Raw genomic sequence first — 21,048 nt, 5'->3', positions numbered from 1 at the left:
AGATTCATCAACCAACGCCAAAGTTATTAGCAAAACAAAAAAAAAAATTCTATGGAAACTAGGTCCTAACTATAACCTAACCATAATTATTTACACAAGCTGTGTTTGGCACTTGTTTTCTAATAGTTCATCAAACGCTAGTACAAGCTATTCTCCATAGGCTATGTATGGAAAGCCAAAAGTTGACTGAAACTCCACTGTCCTTTGTAGAATGATTGGAGAGGTATTATCTTACCAGGAATAAACAGAGAAACAATTCCTCTGAGTGAAAAAATCTCGAATTGCTGACCTGAGAGAAGGAATAGAAGCTAACACACTACTCCTCTCACAACCACAAACTCCTTTCAAAAATCCTGCAAGGAGATACAGCACGAAGATACTGTTTAGAAGCCAAGCTGGAACACTACTCTGGACCGGTTGTTCAAACGCTGAGACAAGACATTACTTGTTGATATGAATTTCCTGTCGGAAAAGTCCTCAGAAAATATGTGCAAAGGAGAGATGCACTTACGCCTCTAAGAGTTCATTTGAACTGCGCTGTTTCTTCTTCGAGCATGCACGTTGAGAGCACTGAACACAGCATGTGCTTGGAACTAGAATGCTGACCTTATTTACAAGCTGTGCATCCATATTTCCTGAAATCGGGACTGGTGAAGACTGACAGTAAGTGCAAAATAACCCTTAAGAATTTCTTAGTGAATGGTGATGTGAGCTTCCAATGTGGGTATTTTTGCACTCTGGTCAACTTGAATCTCTTTCTTGGTCTTAAGTGGAATTACTAACCCCAGCTACCGTGTCCCTGACAGCAGGTTGGTGCTTTAGTCCTTCTTTGTATTCTTTTTATGAGTGTTGTGAAGCCCTCAGCACTTCTCCAGTACAAGATCCTATGGAATGTCTCACATTGAGGAATTTGCAGGAGCTATTAACCATTTGAAGAACAAGATACTTACCTTCTGCAGCATTCTTTCTGGTATACATGCTGGCTCCCTCGGATTTCTTCACATCTTGTGTCCTCTCCCCTCGAAGTGATAAGGTTTGATTTTGTATTTTAGCTCTGCTCTTCACACCCTTTGCCTTCTTGGGTGTGTGGGAGAATTGGCACAACTGACGTCACTGAATTCGTGCCCCTTATATAGGCTTCTTTTATCGTCACTTCTGGAGACATTGCAAGATGTTGTTTATGATACTGGGCATCACAATTTGGCAGTGATGACTCAACATATCCTAAAAGGTACTGGGCTGGTGCTAGAGGGAAAGTAAGTAATCTGTGGGCGCTATCATTTTCATTACAGTGTCACAAAAGAGCAAGTAACTTGTTCTTGTTTTATATTACTGTAGTGTGATTTTTACATCCACTGAATGTGCATCAATACAACTAGTTTGTGGTACTTAGATTTGTTGCCACAACTCAGTCATAATACTCATTACTGGTGCGATCAGTAGCTAGAGCTTTGTGCTCTGTGTAATCTAACAGGGTTTATGTTCATTCTTCTTCCTTTCTTTATGCTTGACCACTACAAATAATCATGTATCAGTGTTGCAGAATGTTTGCTACTTGGTTTTGCATCTATACATACATGTACTGAACTATAGTGTTTTTGAAACGTTTGAATGTTTAAAATTGTTCATTGTGTTTAGGTATCTTTCAGAATTTTTGTACGCCTGGCTAATGTCAACATTGAGTCGCGCAGACAGCTCCCAAATGGCAGAAGAAAGGATAACAGAAGAGCAGCAGAAAGGCCGAAGTAGCAAAAAGACTAAAAAGAAGAAAAAAGGTAATCTGTATCGTGATGGTCAGAGCAAGCAATGCATCACCTTAATTGTATGGCAACATGTGGGGCACTGCACTATTGTGTGATTAAACTGGAAATTGCTGCTCAAAGTTGTCTGAATTATGTATTTAGTAAACTGCCAAGCAGCCATCTCTGGCTAAGTTCCTTATTAGCTACTGAGTCCATTTGCAGCTGGATGTTGATGTCTGAAACCTACATTGAAGTTACCCGGGCCTCAATTTTTGTGACTGAGTGTCTCACCTCTTTCTGTGGTTATCTCCTGGATAAGTTATCTTTGCTGTGGAGGGAGTTAATACACTTAATAAAGAAAAGGCACAAGATGGGATGCAGTAATCGATTTAATTACCAGTTCTTACATCACAAATTTTCATCTGCACCCAGAGGTTATGGTTTATTTAACAGGAATTTCATACAACGCCACACCACCTAGGCCATTTCGGAGCGCTGGGAGGTAAAAACAAACCAAGTGATCAATCGGAAATTAGTTAAGAAAGTTATTATTCACTTCCCTGAATGTAGCTGGTTCTTTGTGATTTCAATCTGTGTTTTACAGTTTTTTGGGAGTTTTCTGAAATGCAGATAGGTTCGGACTGGAGCTGAGGGCTGTGATTGCTCCATTGTGGCACGCCTTGGCCCTCAAATATAGGCAGCCTCGATTTAATGCCTTTTAGGAGCATTTGTGGATTAGAAATCGATGCCACCACATTGCAAAATACCAAATAATGGCTGTAACCAAGATCTTTGCCCTAAACGGTTGTGTTTAATGTATAGATTATTTGTGCTTTGTCTTCATCATGGACTCCAGTGGAAGCCAGTCTGAGTGCTTTCACCACTGACATTACATGGTCACGTCTTTGGCATTGCAGACACGTTCTGAATGCCTGATTATATAGTGTACTGTTGAATTTTGATGAGGGCTCCATTGATTACAGTAGTCCAGATGTGCCATCACCTGGGGTTGTGGAGGAGTTGGCAGATTTTTATCCGGCATGACAGTTGAAGGTTAATTCCTTTACAGTTGTGTTGACTTTCGGGATGAAGTTCCACTCTGAATTAAAAATGATTACTCAGGTTTCTGACTTATTGAATAGGCATATTGTATTTCAATATTTTTCAATATTTGAATACTTTGTTTATATTTTATGATTCTGATCAGATATAGGTTGGAAGGAGAAATCGTCTAGAGATAGACTTTATCATTCCATATCCGATTGCCATTATGCGATGTCGAGAAGCAGCATAGTATGTATCTTGTTGGGACCTGTAGTAGTGAACTAAGTTAAAGTCCTCTATTGACCTGCAGTCTGGCGCAGATCTGTTCAGTTATTCCATGCCTGTCCAGTTGGTGAATGGTAGTTTATTGCTATGGACCAGACAGTACTGGGTGATGGACATGGCCCATAGCAGTTATGTTTAATGGGAGTGTAAGAGTTTCAAGTAGTCTGTGAGAATTGCTACGCAGCCTTTATGGACTACAATCAACTGCATGTCAGCTGAGTTTTATTTTATTAGTATTTGTGTAGTCCAGGAGGGTTATCTATTGTATTGCTTCTGTCACCTCTGGGGAGGCATTGAATCGCTTTAGGCTGGGCAGAACCGCTGCTCTGGAACCGAGGGTTAGTGTTTTTCTTTCAGTGCTTATAGTTGGTGACTGGTATTAGTATTGTGCTATGGAGGAAATCATTTCATGATTTTACTTCAGTTTCTATGAGATAGTTTAAATTAATGAGTTAGGTTTGGTCTTTAGTGGGATATTAGGCACCTATAGGTTGCAGGGTTATGACGTTTAAGAGAAAGGTTGCTATCTTTGAAATGAGGTGTGGGGCATTTTCAGTAGTGCCATCATAAGGATCAAGGCAAACATGCATGTGACAGAGTAGGCTACAAACCTAGAGGTGCTGAGGTAGCGTTCCCTGAGGCTTCTCGTCTCCTGATGACCCGGCAATGCTCTCGATGTCGGTTGTGCGGAAGCTCCCCAGATCACTTCCGTATCCACTCAAAATATTTGGGTAAGTCTAAGAAACATAAAAACTTTAAGCGTTCTTTGACTTTACCACACCAGTTGAAGTCATCTGACAAGACAGAGGAACAATGGCAACGCTCAAGGCCTCATACCGCCGCAGAGCCTGTGCCTGGGTCCGATCTGTGCCACCCAAAGTTTCTTGGAGTGGCCACCGCCTAACTTAGAGATTTTTATGAGGCCACACACCTCACAATTGGGCAGCCCCACCCCTCTGGATCACCCTTAAGCCTCATGGCTTCGGGAGGGGCCCCTGTGGGATTCCCATCTGCGGGTTCGCCCTTGGCACCTGCCTGGCCACACAGATCCGGTGCTGGATCTGGAGCAACTCGGTTCCTCAAGTGCTGCCCATGGTCTCAGATGAGGCGTAAGCCATATTCACCCAAGCAATTAATGATGGGCGAGATGCAACAAAGTTCACTATTAGATGTGGGTTGGACACGGCTGACTCGCTAGCCAGAGCAGTTATGTCATCAGTGGCACTTAGATGCCATGTCTGGTTGAGGACCACTGGCTTTTTAGGGGCTGTCCTAATTTCCTTCATGGACATATCCTTTGATGGCTCTTGCCTTTTCGGTGAAAAGGCAGACTCCATGCTGGAACAATTTGAAGGCTGCAGAGCTACAGCCCAATCTTAGGCCCTCTTCATGGCCCCTGCCAACCCCAGTCTGCCTAATGCCTTCTGTGGCTACTGAAGGGATTACAAACTGTGTCCATTCCCACCTAGCCATCACAGCCAGCAGGCTTCCCAGCCTTTTCGAGGCCAATAGCGCAGTTCCTACAGACCGTGTGGGAACACTAGCCAGAGGTCGCCCATCCCAGCCCCCCAAGGCAGCTTCAGCCTTAGAATTCCTCAAATTTCTCCTTATAGCAGCATAGGCATTCGGTTGGGGGAAGGATCCACCATTACCTGCCCACTGGCAGTCCGCAACATTGGACAAATGGTTTTTACAAATTGTCCAGAGGGGCTACCCCATCCCTTTTCTGGATCACCCCCCTCTTCCCCATGCCACCCACTTATAATCGGCTGATGGATGACCATCTCTTTTTGCTCCATTAGGAAGTGTTGGCTCTTTTGGCCAAAGGGGGTGTAAGGAAATGCCTCCTTGGCATGGTTACCCCCTGACTTTTTACCTTTGCTGATGCTATGTTTTGAATTGAAAGTGTGCTGAGGCCTGCTAACCAGGCCCCAGCACCAGTGTTCTTTCCCTAACCTGTACTTTTGTATCCACAATTGGCACACCCTGGCATCCAGGTAAGTCCCTTGTAACTGGTACCTCTGGTACCAAGGGCCGTGATGCCAGGGAAGGTCTCTAAGGGCTGCAGCATGTCTTATGCCACCCTGAAGACCCCTCACTCAGCACAGACACACTGCTTGCCAGCTTGTGTGTGCTGGTGAGAACAAAATGAGTAAGCCGACATGGCACTCCCCTCAGGGTGCCATGCCAGCCTCTCACTGCCTATGCAAGTATAGATAAGTCACCCCTCTAGCAGGCCTTACAGCCCTAAGGCAGGGTGCACTATACCATAGGTGAGGGCACCAGTGCATGAGCACTGTGCCCCTACAGTGTCTAAGCAAAACCTTAGACATTGTAAGTGCAGGGTAGCCATAAGAGTATATGGTCTGGGAGTCTGTCAAACACGAACTCCACAGCACCATAATGGCTACACTGAAAACTGGGAAGTTTGGTATCCAACTTCTCAGCACAATAAATGCACACTGATGCCAGTGTACATTTTATTGTAAAATACACCCCGGAGGGCACCTTAGAGGTGCCCCCTGAAACCTTAACCGACTATCTGTGTAGGCTGACTGGTTCCAGCAGCCTGCCACAACTGAGACATGTTGCTGGCCCCATGGGGAGAGTGCCTTTGTCACTCTGAGGCCAGTAACAAAGCCTGCACTGGGTGGAGATGCTAACACCTCCCCCAGGCAGGAGCTGTAACACCTGGCAGTGAGCCTCAAAGGCTCACCCCCTTTGTTCCAGCACCACAGGGCACTCCAGCTAGTGGAGTTGCCCGCCCCCTCCGGCCACGGCCCCACTTTTGGCGGCAAGGCCGGGGGAAATAATGAGAATAACAAGGAGGAGTCACTGGCCAGTCAGGACAGCCCCTAAGGTGTCCTGAGCTGAAGTGACTCTAACTTTTAGAAATCCTCCATCTTGCAGATGGAGGATTCCCCCAATAGGATTAGGGATGTGACCCCCTCCCCTTGGGAGGAGGCACAAAGAGGGTGTACCCACCCTCAGGGCTAGTAGCCATTGGCTACTAACCCCCCAGACCTAAACACGCCCTTAAATTCAGTATTTAAGGGCTTCCCTGAACCTAAGAATTTAGATTCCTGCAACTTACAAGAAGAAGAGGACTGCTGAGCTGAAAGACCCTGCAGAGGAAGAAAAGAAGACACCAACTGCTTTGGCCCCAGACCTACCGGCCTGTCTCCTGCCTTCCAAAGGAACCTGCTCCAGCGACGCTTTCCCAAGGACCAGCGACCTCTGAATCCTTAGAGGACTGCCCTGCTTCAAGAAAGATAAGAAACTCCTGAGGACAGCGGCACTGCTCCAAAAGAACTGCAACTCTGTTTCAAAGGAGCAGATTTAAAGACCCCTGCAACTCCCCGCAAGAAGCGTGAGACTTGCAACACTGCACCTGGCGACCCCGACTCGACTGGTGGAGAACCAACACCTCAGGGAGGACCCTCCGGCGACTCAGAGTCCGTGAGTAACCAAAGTTGTCCCCCCTGAGACCCCACAGCGACGCCTGCAGAGGGAATCCCAAGGCTCCCCCTGACCGCGACTGCCTGAACCTAAAGTCCCGACGGCTGGAAAAGACCCTGCACCCGCAACCCCCAGCACCTGAAGGAACGGAACTTCTGTGCAGGAGTGACCCCCAGGAGGCCCTCTCCCTTGCCCAGGTGGTGGCTACCCCGAGGAGCCCCCCCCTTGCCTGCCTGCACCGCTGAAGAGACCCCTTGGTCTCCCATTGAAACCTACAGAGAACCCGACGCTTGTTTACACACTGCACCCGGCCGCCCCCGCGCTGCTGAGGGTGTACTTTTTGTGCTGACTTGTGTCCCCCCCCGGTGCCCTACAAAAACCCCCTGGTCTGCCCTCCGAAGACGCGGGTACTTACCTGCTGGCAGACTGGAACCGAGGCACCCCCTTCTCTCCATTGAAGCCTATGTGTTTTGGGCACCTCTTTGACCTCTGCACCTGACCGGCCCTGAGCTGCTGGTGTGGTAACTTTGGGGTTGCTCTGAACCCCCAACGGTGGGCTACCTTGGACCCAAAACTGAGACCTGTAAGTGATTTACTTACCTGCTAAACATAACAATACTTTACCTCCCCCAGGAACTGTGAAAATTGCACTGTGTCCACTTTTAAAACAGCTTATTGTGTTTTATGTAAAAAGTATATATGCTACTGTGATTATTCAAAGTTCCTAAAGTACTTATCTGCAATACCTTTCAAATGAGATATTACATGTAGAATTTGAACCTGTGGTTCTTAAAATAAACTAAGAAAAGATATTTTTTCTATAACAAAACCTATTGGCTGGATTTGTCTCTTGAGTGTGTGTTCCTCATTTATTGCCTGTGTGTATGTACAACAAATGCTTAACACTACTCCTTTGATAAGCCTACTGCTCGACCACACTACCACAAAATAGAGCATTAGTATTATCTCTTTTTGCCACTATCTTACCTCTAAGGGGAACCCTTGGACTCTGTGCATACTATTCCTTACTTTGAAATAGTGCATACAGAGCCAACTTCCTACAGGGGGTATCAGTAGGGTGACTGCACCAGAAGTAGGTTGTGGTTGTTATTCCCACTACATTCTGGTGCCCAAAAAGGACAGCACCCGCAGTCCTTTTCTAGACATGCGCATTCTCAACTTATTCCTGAAGAAAAAAATGTTCAATACGCTTGCCTTAGCTCAAGTCCTGTCTACCTTGGAGACTGCATGGTAGCATTGGGCTTGCAGGATGCTTTCTTTCCACACCCCCGCTTTGCCTGCCCACAGTGGTTACATGTGGTTCAAGGTGGACAAAGAGCACTTTAAATTTGCTGTGCTTCCCTTTGGCCTCATCAGTGCCCTTGGGTGTTCACCAAGGTGATAGCATTGGTCGCAGCACATCAACAGAGGTTAATCAATAAGTTTATCAATCAGTTTTTATAAAGTGCAACTACTCACCCGTGAAGGTCCCAAGGCACTGGTGGTGTGTCTGGGCCTCATTTGAATAGCCATGTTTTGAGGTTCTTCCTGAAGACAGGGATAGAGGGGCTTTGTCTGAGGTGCGTGGGAAGTTTGTTGCAGCTCTTAAGCTGCAAGGTATGTGAAAGATCTTCCTCCGGTGGTGGTTTTCCAGGTGCGTGGGATGGAAACGAGCGCCTGCTGGGTGGAGCGGAGGTGTCTGGTGGGGTTATGGAAAGAGATGCGATGGTTCAGGTAGGCCAGTCTGATGTTGTGAAGCACCTTTTAGGTCTGGGTGAGTAGTTTGAAATTGATTTGCTTCTCTACTGGGAGCCAATGGAGGGTCCTCAGGTTTTGGGAGATGTGTTCCTGGCGGTGGAGGTTCAGGATGAGTCTGGCAGCGGCGTTTTCAATCAGTTGTAGTTTCTTGATGTTCTTTGTTGTGGTGCCGGCGTAGAGTGCGTTGCCGTAGTCGAGCTTGCTTGTGACTAGGGTGTGGGTGATTAGTTTGCGGCAGTCTACCAGGATCCATTTAAAGATTTTGCAGAGTTGGCAGAGGGTGTGTCAGCAGGAAGAGGTGACTACGTTTACCTGTTGGGTCATTGAATGGGAAGAGTTGAGGATGATTCCTAAGTAGCGGGCGAGGTCAGTCAGAGTAGGTGGTGCGCTGAGGAATGTGGGCCTCCAGGAGTCGTTCCAGGCTAAGGTGGAGTTTCCGAAGATGATGAGCTCGGTCTTGTCCGAGTTCAGCTTGAGACAGCTATCCCTCATCCAGGTGGCGACTGCTTGCATCCCGGTGTGAAAGTTCCTCTTAACTTTGTCCGGGTCTTTAGTGAGGGTTATGATGAGTTGTGTGTCATCGGCATATGACACAATGTTAATTTCATGGTCTCTGACGATGGCTGCAAGTGGGGCCATATATATGTTGAAGAGCGTTGAGCTCAGGGAGGATGCCTGAAGGACTCCGCAGCTGACTTCTGTTGTTTTGGATATGAAGGGTGGGATCCTGACTCTGTGTTCTTCCAGTGAGGAAAGAGTGGATCCATTGCATGGCTTTTCTGTGGATTCCTGCGTCGAGGAGTATGAGTGATGCGGTGTGTCTGTGGTCAACGAGTGTGCGGATGTCGTTGGTGGCTGCAAGAAGGGCTGTCTCCGTGCTGTGGTTTCTGCGGAATCCAGACTGGGAGGTATCCAAAGAGTGTCCAAAGGTTGGGGGGGGGCAGAAACCACTAGACACCAGGGATTTTACATTTTGGAAGGTGCTGTTGAGTGTAACTGTCTCTGGCAAGTGAGTGGTACCGTTTTTGAGAATATAGGTCTTTGTCATAAAGCCACACTTTGTTGACGTATTTGTCAAGATACTTTTAATAGGAAGGATTATGGCTAGCAGCAGGATGACCACTCAGCTGGTTGTTTGTATGCTTTTTGAATTTTCCGCTGACCATGATTATGAGACTGACTCTGCATCTGAAGTAGAGGAGGAAATGCCTGATTCTGCAGTGAATTTTCTTTCCGAGGGAAATCTTCTGATGAGCAGTCTAATTTGGATGCTGACAGTATTTGAGGGATGAGTCAGTTTTCAGTGGCAAAATGTGATGTGTCTGTGTGGCGTTTTGAGGCGTTTCCTGTTGCGGGCATTAGACCTACCCACACAATTGAGGTACCATTTTTATTGGGAGACTTGGGGGAACACAGACTAGAAGAATAAGTGTTATTACCAATTGTCTTTCTCTGCATTTGCACCTTCCAAACGTAAGAGAGAAGTAGTTTTGAGAAATGCCCTTAAATTCACACACTCAAATGGATACTCACAAGTTCAGAGACGTGCAAACAACTGCCACGTCTAAACTCCATATCTTGTTCCCATTTCGGAAATACATAGGTTTCCTTAATACCTATTTTTCACTCTTTATATTTTACCAAATGAATTACTGTATACCCGGTACACAATGAGAACCAATTGCAAGGTCAGCTCATTAATTGGCTCTGGATACCATGGGTTCTTAGTGAACCTACAAGCACTATATATCCCCGCAACCAGAAGGGTTGCTTTTGAAAATCCTCCAGTGGGAAAGTTGCTGATGAAAACGTAGACCGAAATGGCTGTTTTTTTCAACTCAATTTCAGTATTTTTTATTTCAACTGTTATTTCCCATAGGAAACCCTTGAAGGAGCTACACAAATGACCCCGTCCTGAATTCAGAATTTTGTCTACTTTTCAGAAATGTATAGCTTTCTGGGATCCACCATTGGTTCAACACCCATTTCTGTCACTAACGGGAAGGAGGTTGAAAGCACAAAAAATAGGAAACATAGGGTGTGCCCTAGTAAAATACCAAACTGTGTTAAAACATTTGGTTTTCTGATTCTAGTCTGCCTGTTCCTGATAGCTAGAAAGAGGGTGATTTTAGCACCGCAAGCCCTTAGTTAATGCAATTTGCAGGTAAAGACCCGGATGCTTTCTTCTGCAGCACTTTTTTCAATTAAAAAGAAAAAAGCCCAAAATGTAGGTGTATTTTGGCCAATTTCTCAGTCCCCTTTAGGGTTCTCCATAAATCCTGGGTACCCTTTATTATCCCCAAGATGCTTTGAAAACAAGATGGAAATTTGGCGTGAATAGCTTATGTGGACAAAAAGTTATGGTGGTCTAAGAGCCCAAATAGCCAAAAAAGGCTTAGCACAGAAGGGGGAATAGGCTTAGCAGCGAAGGGGTTAAATAAAGGCATCAATTAACAAATTAATAAACAATGGATGGACACCAGTCTGAAAAGTATTAACCATAAGACTCTACGAAATCCTCTCCTGCCACTTCTCTGAGTTCCTTTCAGACTATGACCTTCCACACTGTCTAGACACTGTCTACTTTACTTTGCCAACTAACTTTGTAATCACCATGTTTCTCAGACATGTGGGACTTCATCTTATCAAGAGACCTCACTACGAATGATACAGCCACAATCAACACATCAGAGACACACACCCACACAAGACAGCAGCATTCTGGACCTCAGAATCACATTGCTGCTATCCATCAAAAACAACCACCATCTCCCACTTGACTGGGTAAGTCATCTTCCCATGCTGTTGTTCATCACCCCACTACCAGGAATTGTCGCAGCCATGAGTTTATGGCTTTTTCCAGGACTTTGGTTGGATAGGGTAGCAGGGAGATAGGTCAGAAATTCTTGAGCTCTGATGGGTCGGCTGTGGGTTTCTTCAGGAAGGGGTGGTTCCAGTCTTTCTCTACCTCAACAATTGGCTGTCAAAGGCGGGCTCCCCTCAAGCAGTTGTCTTCCACCTTGAGACTGCAGTGGACCTCCTACTTTTGCTGGAGTTTTCTATAAAAATGCCAAAGTCACACCGGACTCCTTTTCAGATGCTCCCTGAGCTCTTCTGGACATGGTGCAGTTTTGGTCTTATCCTCCCAAACAGCGAGTCGGGCAAAGAAATTAAAGGCTGTGCAAATAGAACCATCTTACAATGGATAGTGTTTTGCACAACAATCTCCTATGCAGAAAACAACCCGTTAGGGCTTGCATGCTCTTTCAATTAGAACCAAGGCTGTAACTTCTGTGTTAGCGCACGGAGTCCCTGTCCTGGACATCTGTCAGGCAGCAGTGTGGGTGCCACTGCACACGTTCACCAAACATTTATGCCTGGATAGTCAGGTCTGTCGTGATTAGCACTTAGCCCATTCGATCCTATAGAGCTTTTTGGTCTAATCTGCTCGCAGATCCACCTCCATAGAAATATTGCTTAGATATCTATTAGGCAATCTGTTGCTAGAAGTCTCTATCAGATGAGCAAGTTATTTACCTTCGGTAATGTTTTGTCTGGTAGAAAATCTATCTAGTCGTAGATTCCTTACTTGTCCTCCCAGCTGTGCGAGCTTATTCTTGTGCGGCATTACCCTTTTGAGGCTGTTAGCACTGCACACCAGTGCAACCCCATTCTTTGTGGCTCCATGCTTCTTGTGTAGAAAGTCACCAAAAACTGATGTCAGCACACTGGGGTGGCACCTAAATAGGCACTGCCCGTCACTTCCTACTCCGAACTGAACAATGCCACCTACTGCCACACCGAGGGTACTGCCGAAGAGCTTCCAGATACAGTTTGACGACTGGAGATGGCTCTAATGTAAGGAATTTGCGGCTAGATAAAGTTTCAACCAGATATGCATTACCGAAGGTAAAGTAACTTGTTGAATTAAGTAAAAATGTTTTTCATTTATATTATTATAGTTGTAATTATTTACACTGGCTCTTGCTTGTTTTGACTTTATTTGAATGAATTTCCAGTTACTTACATATTAGCTTTACTCTTGAATTTATCATTAAATAATGTGTTTCTTTTTATATCCTAATAACAGTTTATGTTGTTACTGCTTCAACTATCATAGGTTCCAGGGTGCTATATTATTATATGAGATAGTCTGAGGGAGATCCAGCAGAGTGACTTTTTTTTTTTTTTAACAGTCAGAGTTCCATTATAAGGTTTTGATACCCCAACCCAATGTAAAGCTACGTACAATTTGCCTGGATTTGTTTTGTAGTTTTCCCTTATGTGATCAGTGATATGTGCCAGGGAGATAGCCATCCACTCAGTCTGCCCATTTTGTTCTAGATTTGTTTCACAATCAATCTTCTGCCACATAAAGCATTGTAGGGATAAAGTTAAAGAATGCAAATAGAAGCAGACTTGCTAATAACAGGCCAGGCATCTGCTGTGATTAGAGGTCACCCATGGGTAGCACAGTGGCACTGTGACCAGTAGTGGTCCTGGTCAGAATATCACAGTCCCACTTCCAAATTAACTCGGCAATCCTTTAGGAAGGATTTGCAAATGGTATACATGGTTTAAAGGTATTCCTACAGGGACCCACTCACTAGATTGAAGACTTAAATTATTTTGCATCAGATCACTTGCTTGCTGGTAGATTGACTTTGTGATTTCAAGGTGGATACCTCCAACCACAGATTCCTTTCCTTGTGAGTACCGCCAGACTCAAAGTAAATCCAGAGAATTTTCACAGCATTGCTCTGTGCTTCTGTATTTGGCATCATGCATCCATGCGTCTGCTTTGTACCTCCCTAAAAGTGACATTGGAGATGCATATAATTGCCATCTCTACAATTTGACATCCGCTCCTTTCTTTCTGGGCTTTGTAGATCCTGAGCTTGTTCACAAACCACCTTCTTTTTTTTTTAGATTGTTTTCTCAAAACATTTTTCACAGTTTGCAAGGGAACATGCCCCCACCAAAAACTATAGGGTTGTAGGGACTGTCACAAGCAAATATCTGTGACACACCCTCACAAGGTATGTCCCCGGTCTAGTGTCTTGCAGGGACTGTATCTAGAGGAACCCCAAGGTAATCTGAGACCCAAAGTTTGTGACAAAGCCAAACTTTGTGTAACTAAATACCATCAAAAGGTGCATAAAGCCCATTCCCAGTCAGGGATGCTGAAGCTCTCCTGATGCCATATCTAGAAAGATCTTCCTCTCACTCTAAGTCTTCAGGTAAGTCTGAATCGAAGGAAGACACAAGTAGATGAAGCAGGATTCTTCAATGTCCTGCAGCTCACAAACATAGAAGTTGCAGGAATGTCAAATTGCATCTCTATGTCAATTCCATTCTCCTACTGAGGAACTGATTCCACGGCCTATTGTGATGAGCCCTGAGTTATCAGATCCATTAGTTATGCCACAACAAGTAGAGACTTTAGAAGAAGCCAGGTTGTGAATTTTCAGCACCCTTCTGGCACACTCTGTTGCGCCCCATGGATCTGAGGAGGCCTCCAGTCGGATAACCATCAGCAGATCCAATCTTGATGCCATCTGTGCCCTCCTAACGCTGCTCAGAGTTCTGCTCTGACTCCAGTTCCAATGCCCAGCCCAACTCCAAATCCAGTGCCACAAACCACTCTGATCCCTACCACATCAACACCAGCCCCAGCGCAGTGACACCAGAGAAGGATCCGGTTGTGTTTTCCAGCTCGAAGCCAAATCTGACACAACCACGATCAAAGTCGCATCCTCAGCAAGATGTGATGCAGCCGGTCCAACCTCACTCAGACTTTAACACAACTTTACTTTTACCTAGAAGTCCCCCACAGACACTCCAAACCCTCTTTCGTTTAGACTCAGCACACAGTCCACGTGGTCTAGAGGTTAAGGGTGACTGTGATGATGCATTCCATTATTATGACTGATAATTTATATATGAACCTTCAAGATGCCTATGGACTGGATACTTCCCTGACTCTGGTTTGAGTCCCCACACGGTCCTACTACAGAAGAATTGGCCTCTTTTGCTGTGGCCATCAGCGTGTAGCTGAAGTTCTGGATCTTCAGCTCCTGTAGGTTGAGGTACAAGCAAATGTCCTCATTGAACTCCTGCAATCTTGGCAGGCTGCACAGAACCACTTCTCTTCTTTAATGTTGCTCTGATGGGTACACTAATGAGCCTTTGAACCAAACCTTGTTCTTACCTGATGATAAAACAGCAGGTTGCTAGACAATATATATACCTACCCCAAGGGGACCCGGTCTTCCTCTCTTAACACCCTGCACCTGAAAGTTTGGTGGTTCCAACTTCCACAGGTAGACTGAACTCAAACTCATTTCCTACCATGCCTCAAATTAGGGAATCAAAACATTTAGGTGTTTCGGAAGTGAATGTTCTCATCTATTAGTCTTGCCCCTCGTTTGGTCAGTTTTAGCTGCCTTTTATGCAGATACTCGCATGCTTTGTGGGACATGATTAGTACAATCTTGCCAACAGTCCCTGACAATTATCATGCCAGTTCAGTCCAAATAATTAAGGATGGCTTTACACCGAGAAGTATGTCATCCAATCTGGGCCGGACACTACTAACTACTTAGGCAGAGCAGTTTTGATACCAGTGTGGTACTTTAGAGATCCATGGGTTTTCAGGTGACTGTTGTCAAAGGTCTGTATCACTGCTGGATATTAACATCACCTGTATCATTGGAGATAAAACAGGCCCTGCACTGGACTGCTTCAGTAGGACCACTGTGCTGTCCCTTGGCCTTTCAGCACCTGTGCTGCAGTATTCCCTACGGTTTCGCCCCTTTCGAGGCTCTGGAATTGACATGGCTCAAAGACAAGTCACATCTCCAAAATAATTTACCACCCCAGTCCTTTCGTAGCCGGGTCAGGGATCTAGCCGACAACGTCTAGGTTAACAGGGACAACTAACTGCCCCCTCACCGACACCCCCTTCTTCAACAGACCTTTCTGTTCATCTTCAAGTCGCTTTAGTTTGCGCTTGGCAGCATGTGATCAACCTGTGGGAGGCAGGATGAAGTATTACCTCCGTGGGAGGCTGGGCATAAGTTCTGACAGATGAGTGCTCCAAATAGTCGATCAAAGATTTGTCCTACCATTTTTTCCCAACTGCTGCATATTATACCTACACCAGAGTGGCTGTCAGAGGACAACTTGCCCATTTTGCAGCAGGAAGTCCAGGCTGTTCTCTACAAAAGAGACTTACAGAGTGTCCTAGCATAAGAAATAGGCACTGAATATTACTCCTTTTATTTTCTGGTGATGAAGGACCAAGGTCATCCTATTTTAGATCTCCACCTTCTAAATTTCTTCTTGACAAATTCAAAAGCTCACATTTTCCCAATTTCTGTCTACCCTGGATCAAGTAGACAGGATGGTAATGCTGGACCTGCCATTTTCACATTCTCATCCAGCAGTCCCATTGGCATTTACCTGTGGTTAAGGTGGGCCTGGAGCATTTTCAGTTGTCTCTGCACCCCTTCACTCTTACCTTTAGCCAGGTCGTGTTCAAGAAAGTGATGGTGCAGCACATCTTCAGAGGTTGGGGATACCAGTCTTCCCTTACCTCGATTACTGGCTGTTGAAAAGGGGCCTGCACAGTTAGTTGTGGACAACGTCCAACGATGGCGGTCCTCTGTGCTTTTTCAGGGTGACTGGGATGTTGCATCAATGTTCTGGATCAATGTGCCAGAGTCACTCCTAACTCCTTCGTAATGGCTTCCATTCATTGGAGCCTTTCTGAATATGGTGCAGCTTTGAGCCTTTCCTCTGGTTCAGTGAGTCAAGAATATTTGGAATAGCACCCCAATGTTTCAGCCTCTGTCCTGGGTCTCAGTTTGTAACTTCTTTGCATTTTGGCCTCCTGTACCCTGCTTGTGGATTACGCCAGGTGGCACATACAGGCTCTACAGAGGTATGTGACGTCTCAGTGGGCTCAGCAGAAGGGGAACCAGTGAGATTCAATCCAGGTTTTGGAGGAGACTGCAAAAGACAGTGGTGATAGCTTGACCACAGTTGAACTGGAGGCAGACCCCTATTCCTTCCCCACCCATAACTAATGGCAGTGACAGACATGTTTCTGCTTCTGTCATTGTAGGAGGGTAAGTTAGCAGCCAATCATGTGCAATCTAATCTTCCATGTGTGGAGATTAAGTGGCAACAGTTGACTGCTTTTGACCTTCCTTCTGAAGTCGTGGATGTCATCCTAATGGCCAAGCCACAGAATCTGTTTGTGGGGCACTGGGATAAGAGTGTAGCCTGGTGTTGCTGTCAGCAATCGGACCATTACAGATTCATTTCAAGCAAAGATGAAGGATGTTTTGCTTTTTGTGCTGCCTTTAGCCCAGCAAGGACTTAATGTGACGGTGAGCCTTGTTTGTTGCCCTTTTTGAATTTACTTGACCAACTGTCCTTGTTTAAATCACCAGTTGTGTTGTGTTTTCTTAAAAGCTCAGTTCATTTGTTTACACACAAACCTTCTGTCATTCCACAGTGGATCCTTAATTTGGTTCTCACATTTCTTGTGTACCCGTTTGAACCGATGCACAGATGTCCTGTGTGTCTCTTGACTCTTAAAATGTTTCCATTGTGTTAACCTCAGTTTGTAGCATGATTGACAAAAAGCTCTGCCTGTTCAGCATGCATACACCATTTAATCTCCATGTAAACTGGTGTGGCGTATCAGCGCAACATTTTTGATAAAGATTTTTACTTCTTTCATGCTGTAAAATCCATCACTCTGCCTCCATTATTTTCTCCGCCTCACCCTTTGGAAGAGGAGGAGTGATTCCATTATTTGGACTTTAAATGAGCCTTGAGCGTGTACATTGGTTGTATCAAGGACCATTGGATGGACAATCAGCTCTTTATGGGGCTCTCTGCAACAAAGAAGGGTAGGTGTAGGAGGCTGGCCTGGCTTGTAGTGGGTACCAGAGGTACTTACACCTTGTGCCAGGTCCAGTTATCCCTTATTAGTGTAGAAGAGGTGTTTCTAGCAGCTTAGGCTGATAGAAGGTAGCTATGGCAAAGCAGCTTAGGCTGAACTAGGAGACATGTAAAGCTCCTACTATACCACTGGTGTCATATGCACAATATCATAAGAAAACACAATACACAGATATACTAAAAATAAAGGTACTTTATTTTTATGACAATATGCCAAAAGTATCTCAGTGAGTACCCTCAGTATGAGGATGAGAAATATACACAAGATATATGTACACAATACCAAAATTATGCAGTAATAGCAAAAGGAAGTAATGCAAGCAGTGTAAAGTTACAATAGATTGCAATAGGAGCACATAGGTATGGGCAACACAAACCATATACTCCAAAAGTGGAATGCGAACCACGAATGGACCCCAAACCTATGTGAGCTTGTAGAGGGTCGCTGGGACTGTAAGAAAACAGTGAGGGTTAGAAAAATAGCCCACCCCAAGACCCTGTAAGGTAGGTGTAAAGTGCACCTACAACCCCCAGAGAGCACAGAAGTCGTGATAGGGGGATTCTGCAAGGAAAACCAACACCAGCAATGCAACAACAGTGGATTTCCGGACCTGAGTACCTGTAAGACAAGGGGACCAAGTCCAAGAGTCGCGACAGTGTCGAGAGTGGGCAGGAGCCCAGGAAATGCCAGCTGAGGGTGCAAGGAAGCTGCCACCGGATGGAAGAAGCTTGGTGTTTTGCAAGAACGAAGAGGACTAGGAACTTCCCCTTTGGAGGATGGATGTCCCACGTCGTGAAGAAGCTTGCAGAGGTGTTCCCACGCAGAAAGACCGCAAACAAGCCTTGCTAGCTGCAAGGGTCGCGGTTAGGGTTTTTGGGTGCTGCTGTGGCCCAGGAGGGACCAGGATGTCGCCACTTGGATGAGGAGACAGAGGGGCCGCCCAGCAAGTCAGGGAGCCCTCACAGAAGCAGGCAGCACCCGCAGAAGTACCGGAACAGGCACTTAGAAGAGGAGTGAACCGGAGTCCACGCGAAGTCACAAAAGGGAGTCCCACGACGCCGGAGGACAACTCAGAAGGTTGTGCACTGCAGGTTAGAGTTTCGGGGACCCAGGCTTGGCTGTGCACGAAGGAAATCCTGGAAGAGTGCACAGGAGCCGGAGCAGCTGCAAATCACGCGGTACCCAGCAATGCAGTCTAACGTGGGAAGGCAAGGACTTACCTCCACCAAACTTGGACTGAAGAGTCACTGGACTGTGGGAGTCACTTGGACAGAGTTGCTGAGTTCCAGGGACCACGCTCGTTGTGCTGAGAGGGGACCCAGAGGACCGGTGATGCAGTCTTTTGTTGCCTGCGGTTGCAGGGGGAAGATTCCGTCGACCCACTGGAGATTTCTTCAGAGCTCCTGGTGCAAGAAGGAGGCAGGCTACCCCCAGAGCATGCACCACCTGGGAACAGTCGAGAAAGCCGTCAGAATGAAGCGATACAAGGTTGCTAGTAGTCATCTGGCTACTTTGTTGCGGTTTTGCAGGCGTCCTGAGCAGTCAGCGGTCGATCCTTTGGCAGAAGGTGAAGAGGGAGATGCAGAGGAACTCTGGTGAGCTCTTGCATTCGTTATCTGAAGAATTCCCCAAAGCAGAGACCCTAAATAGCCAGGAAAGGAGGTTTGGCTACCTAGGAAGGAGGATTGGCTACTAAGAGAGGTAAGAGCCTATCAGAAGGAGTCTCTGACATCACCTGCTGGCCCTGGCCACTCAGAGCACTCCAGTGTGCCAGCACACCTCTGAATCCAAGATGGCAGAGGTCTGGGACACACTGGAGGAGCTCTGGGCACCTCCCCTGGGACCCTTTGTCCAGTTTCGCGCCAGAGCAGGGCTGGGGGATCCCTGAACCGGTGTAGACTGGCTTATGCAGAGATGGGCACCATCTGTGCCCATCAAAGCATTTCGAGAGGCTGGGGGAGGCTACTCCTCCCCAGCCCTGACACCTATTTCCAAAGGGAGAGGGTGTAACACCCTCTCTCAGAGGAAGTCCTTTGTTCTGCCTTCCTGGGCCAGGGCTGCCTGGACCCCAGGAGGGCAGAAACCTGTCTGAGGGGTTGGCAGCAGCTGCAGTGAAAACCCCGGAAAGGCAGTTTGGCAGTACCCGGTTCTGTGCTAGAGATCCGGGGGGATCATGGAATTGTCCCCCCAATGCCAGAATGGCATTGGGGGGACAATTCCATGATCTTAGACATGTTACATGGCCATGTTCGGAGTTACCATTGTGACGCTGTACATAGGTAGTGACCTATGCACAGTGCACGCGTGTAATGGTGTCCCCGCACTCACAAACTCCGGGGAATTTGCCCTGAACGATGTGGGGGCACCTTGGCTAGTGCCAGGGTGCCCACACACTAAGTAACTTTGCACCCAACCTTCACCAGGTGAAGGTTAGACATATAGGTGACTTATAAGTTACTTAAGTGCAGTGGTAAATGGCTGTGAAATAACGTGGACGTTATTTCACTCAGGCTGCACTGGCAGGCCTGTGTAAGAATTGTCAGATCTCCCTATGGGTGGCAAAAGAAATGCTGCAGCCCATAGGGATCTCCTGGAACCCCAGTACCCTGGGTACCTCAGTACCATATACTAGGGAATTATAAGGGTGTTCCAGTATGCTAATGTGAATTGGTAAAATTGGTCACTAGCCTGTTAGTGACAAATTTGGAAAGCAGAGAGAGCATAACCACTGAGGTTCTGGTTAGCAGAGCCTCAGTGAGACAGTTACTCATCACACAGGGAACACATACAGGGCACATACTTATGAGCACTGGGGCCCTGCCTGGCAGGGTCCCAGTGACACATAGACTAAAATAACATATATACAGTGAAATATGGGGGTAAAATGCCAGGCAAGATGGTACTTTCCTACAGTAGGTCAGTGCAGAAAAAGGACCATATTGAGCAGGATAGACCTCTCTAGTACGATCTGCTATGCATTGGCCAAGAAGCAGCCTCCGGAAAGTCTGAGAGCTCCTATGACCAGAGCCAATGCTGCTACTACTGTATTAGCAAATGGTACCTGTTGTCTTGGACATCTGTCAGACCATGACATGGGCATCAGTTCAGACGTTCACAAAACAGTACCGCCTTGATAACCTAGCCCAGTGGGAGGGGACAATGTGCCCATTTGATTTTGCAGGACTTTTCAGTTTTAGCTATTCCAGTGACCCACCACCTTGTGAGGTGCTGCTTTGGTATGTATGCATAAGGTTAGGAATTCACAGTTAGAAGTGTCTATCAGAGGAACGTGAGAAAAGACCTCTTTTGTCATGGTTAGCACCCACTTTTTGCCTGGTATTTGATGTAGTCTCAAAGTTGTTAATACCCAGGGCCCCTCTAACCAGGTTGCCCAAGTCGAGTGTCTTTCCCTAAAACTGTTGTGATGCATTGGCACAATTGGCAACACCTTTAGCTGCCACTATGAGTCTCTAGTAAATGGTACTTAGGTACCCATGGCATGGTGTACTAAGGGTAGGCCCCTGAGGGTGGCAGCACAGATTTTGCCACCCTCTAGGGCTATGCATCCAGAAGAACCCAGCACTGCCATTGCGGGACTGAGTGTTCTAATGCAGCCTATGTGCCCTGTTCGCTACACACTGCATGCACTATAGATAAGTCACCCCTCCGGCACGGCAGGCCTTCCAGCCCTAAGGCAGGGTGCACTATACTGTATGTGAGGGCATAAATGCATTAGCGATATGCTGCTACTGTGTCCTTGCCAAACCTGGGACATAGTAAGTG

General features: G+C 46.4%; 1 protein-coding gene across 8 annotated transcripts in view; it reads left to right on the top strand.

The window, feature by feature from the left end:
* Positions 1 to 21,048, top strand: part of NAA35 (N-alpha-acetyltransferase 35, NatC auxiliary subunit) — a 521,214-nt gene that overhangs the window by 292,479 nt on the left and 207,687 nt on the right. For all 8 annotated transcript variants that reach the window (XM_069229524.1, XM_069229487.1, XM_069229505.1 and 5 more), the window contains one exon: positions 1,639 to 1,775. In XM_069229524.1, the coding sequence (XP_069085625.1) occupies positions 1,639 to 1,775 (137 nt within the window). The remainder of the gene's footprint in view (positions 1 to 1,638; positions 1,776 to 21,048) is intronic.

The sequence above is a fragment of the Pleurodeles waltl genome, chromosome 1_1 (genome assembly GCF_031143425.1).
Source record: "Pleurodeles waltl isolate 20211129_DDA chromosome 1_1, aPleWal1.hap1.20221129, whole genome shotgun sequence".
Taxonomy (NCBI): domain Eukaryota; kingdom Metazoa; phylum Chordata; class Amphibia; order Caudata; family Salamandridae; genus Pleurodeles; species Pleurodeles waltl.
The sequence above is the reverse complement of the archived record's forward strand: the minus strand, read 5'-3'. Positions and strand labels throughout refer to the sequence as shown.